At 38.8% G+C, this 2099-nt stretch overlaps 1 protein-coding gene across 1 annotated transcript in view; it reads right to left on the bottom strand.

Annotated features, from left to right (window-relative positions):
- Positions 1–1264: 1264 nt before the first annotated feature.
- Positions 1265–2099, bottom strand: part of LOC106873057 (cation-dependent mannose-6-phosphate receptor) — a 30207-nt gene continuing 29372 nt past the window's right edge. Inside the window, exon 7 of the mRNA XM_052977193.1 lies at positions 1265–2036. Coding sequence (XP_052833153.1) covers positions 1977–2036 — 60 coding nt within the window. The 3' untranslated portion in view covers positions 1265–1976. The remainder of the gene's footprint in view (positions 2037–2099) is intronic.

Here is a 2099-nt window from a genome sequence, read left to right as displayed (position 1 = left end):
ACTACTCATTTCGGTCAGCTGAGTGGACTGGTGCAATGGGAAATAAAGTGTCTTGCTCAAGGACACAATGTGCTCCCGGGAATCGAACTCACAATCTTATGATTGAGAGCCGAATACCCCTAAACACTAAGCCACACATACAGAAACACACACACAAACATACAAATACATTTATAAACACATACATTATATATATACACACACACACACACACACATAAACATGCAATAAATGAAACCAAAGACCTAGTCTTCAGCAAGAAGACAGAACTAACAATAAATAACATAATTCTTGCTGGTAATGGAGTGACTATAAGCAAGGCATTTGGGCCTCCACACCACACTATCAGTGATAGCAAATAGATCAATAGATTGATCTTAGGTATACATAAATGATGATGATGATGATGATGGTGGTAGTGGTGGTAGTAGTGTTGATAGGGTCGCCGTCAATGAGATGTTGGTCGTTTAATCAACTGGACAACTTCACTCGTTAAGATAATAACTAAGTGGCCGAGTACTCCAGAGGCACGTGTACTTTTGATGTAACTTGGGCTGAACCAGCATGGACAAGGCTGGACCTGATATATCACTGGTACAATCCGTCTGAAATACACGCTAATAGTTCAAAGAGAGGGAACCAGTAAATGTATACACAAGTGCGTCTATATGTATATGCATGCGTATACTTGTCTGAGTGAGCATGTACATATTTGTATATACACGTGTGTGTGTGTATGTGTTTACATATATATATAGTGTGTGTGTGTGTGTGTGTGTGTGTGTGTGTGTGTGTGTGTGTGTGTACATATATATATACACACACACACATAAATTGAAGTGTACAGTATCGTATATTCATTATGGTTGATCTTACCAATCAGTCTCACACGAAGGTTTCAAAGGAGTGTCAGATAACAGCCTGTTTATGTAACCATGCACTCGTCAGAGAGGGCATTTATGGAAGTAAATAAGAGCACTAGGTTACATAATTGTCATCTAACACCCTGTGGAACCCCAAGAGCAAATTGGTAAGATTAGCAGTAATGGATATATAATATTGTACACGTTTGATTAATATATCCACTCTATTGACAAATACACAAGCACATTTTTTTTGGTTCATTGATTACACACACACATATATATATATGACAGTCATGTGCTTGAAACTCAGAGTACCAAGGATTCTGAATAGAACTGTTTTGATCTGTACATGTAACTCCTAACAAATGTGTTGAGTGCCTTCTTTCATTTGTCTACTCACTCGTGTATGTGTGTGTGTGTGTGTGTGTGTGTGTGTGTGTGTGTGTGTATATATATATATATATATATATATAGATATGTATGCGAATGAATGAATGTGTTAAGAAGGAAAAACGTACTCAACATCCAGAGTAGAGTTTGTATATTTTCTTACAGGCTAAGGCTCCTTGAATCAGGGTGGAACGTAGGGTGGTAATAGCATAGAGTGAAGGCAGTATGACAGGGTAGTGTTGGCGGGATGGGACCTGAAATGTCAGGGCTTTGAAGTGTCAGGCTGGAGATCTATATTGAGATCATGTGTGTGTGTGTGTGTGTGTTGAATGACAGCAAAGTGTAATTTTAGCTTTCTTCTCCACCCCTTATTTTAAACCAAATAGAGGTTGGTTACCCTAAAGGAGCAGATGTAGTAGTAGTAGTAGTAGTAGAAAGAAATGATTGTCAGATGATGGGTCATCTTTTTCTTCTTCTTCCTCCTCCTACTACGTTCACAATATGGAAGAGCACCGTTATGATTGATGATCATGATGGTGATGATAATGATGGTGGTGGTGGAGTGCAGACAATAAGAAAATAGTTGTAGAGATGATTCCAGCAAGAACTGAAGACAGACACAGAGTTTGGAAAATTTAAGAAAAGAAAAAAAAAAAAAAAAGAAGTGTGGGGGTTGATAGGGCATAGAAGAACAGCCGGACAAAGTGGAAGGCTCTGACATTAAATCCTTTCATAGGCGGACGGACCTCGGCAACATCGGAAAGTGTAGGAACAGCCATCCTAGAATAAAGAAAATAGAGAAGGAGATGAGTATTGAGAGGAAGAGAGAGAGAGAGAGAGAGA

The sequence above is a fragment of the Octopus bimaculoides genome, chromosome 27, assembly GCF_001194135.2.
Source record: "Octopus bimaculoides isolate UCB-OBI-ISO-001 chromosome 27, ASM119413v2, whole genome shotgun sequence".
Classification (NCBI taxonomy): Eukaryota; Metazoa; Mollusca; class Cephalopoda; order Octopoda; family Octopodidae; genus Octopus; species Octopus bimaculoides.
The sequence above is the reverse complement of the archived record's forward strand: the minus strand, read 5'-3'. Positions and strand labels throughout refer to the sequence as shown.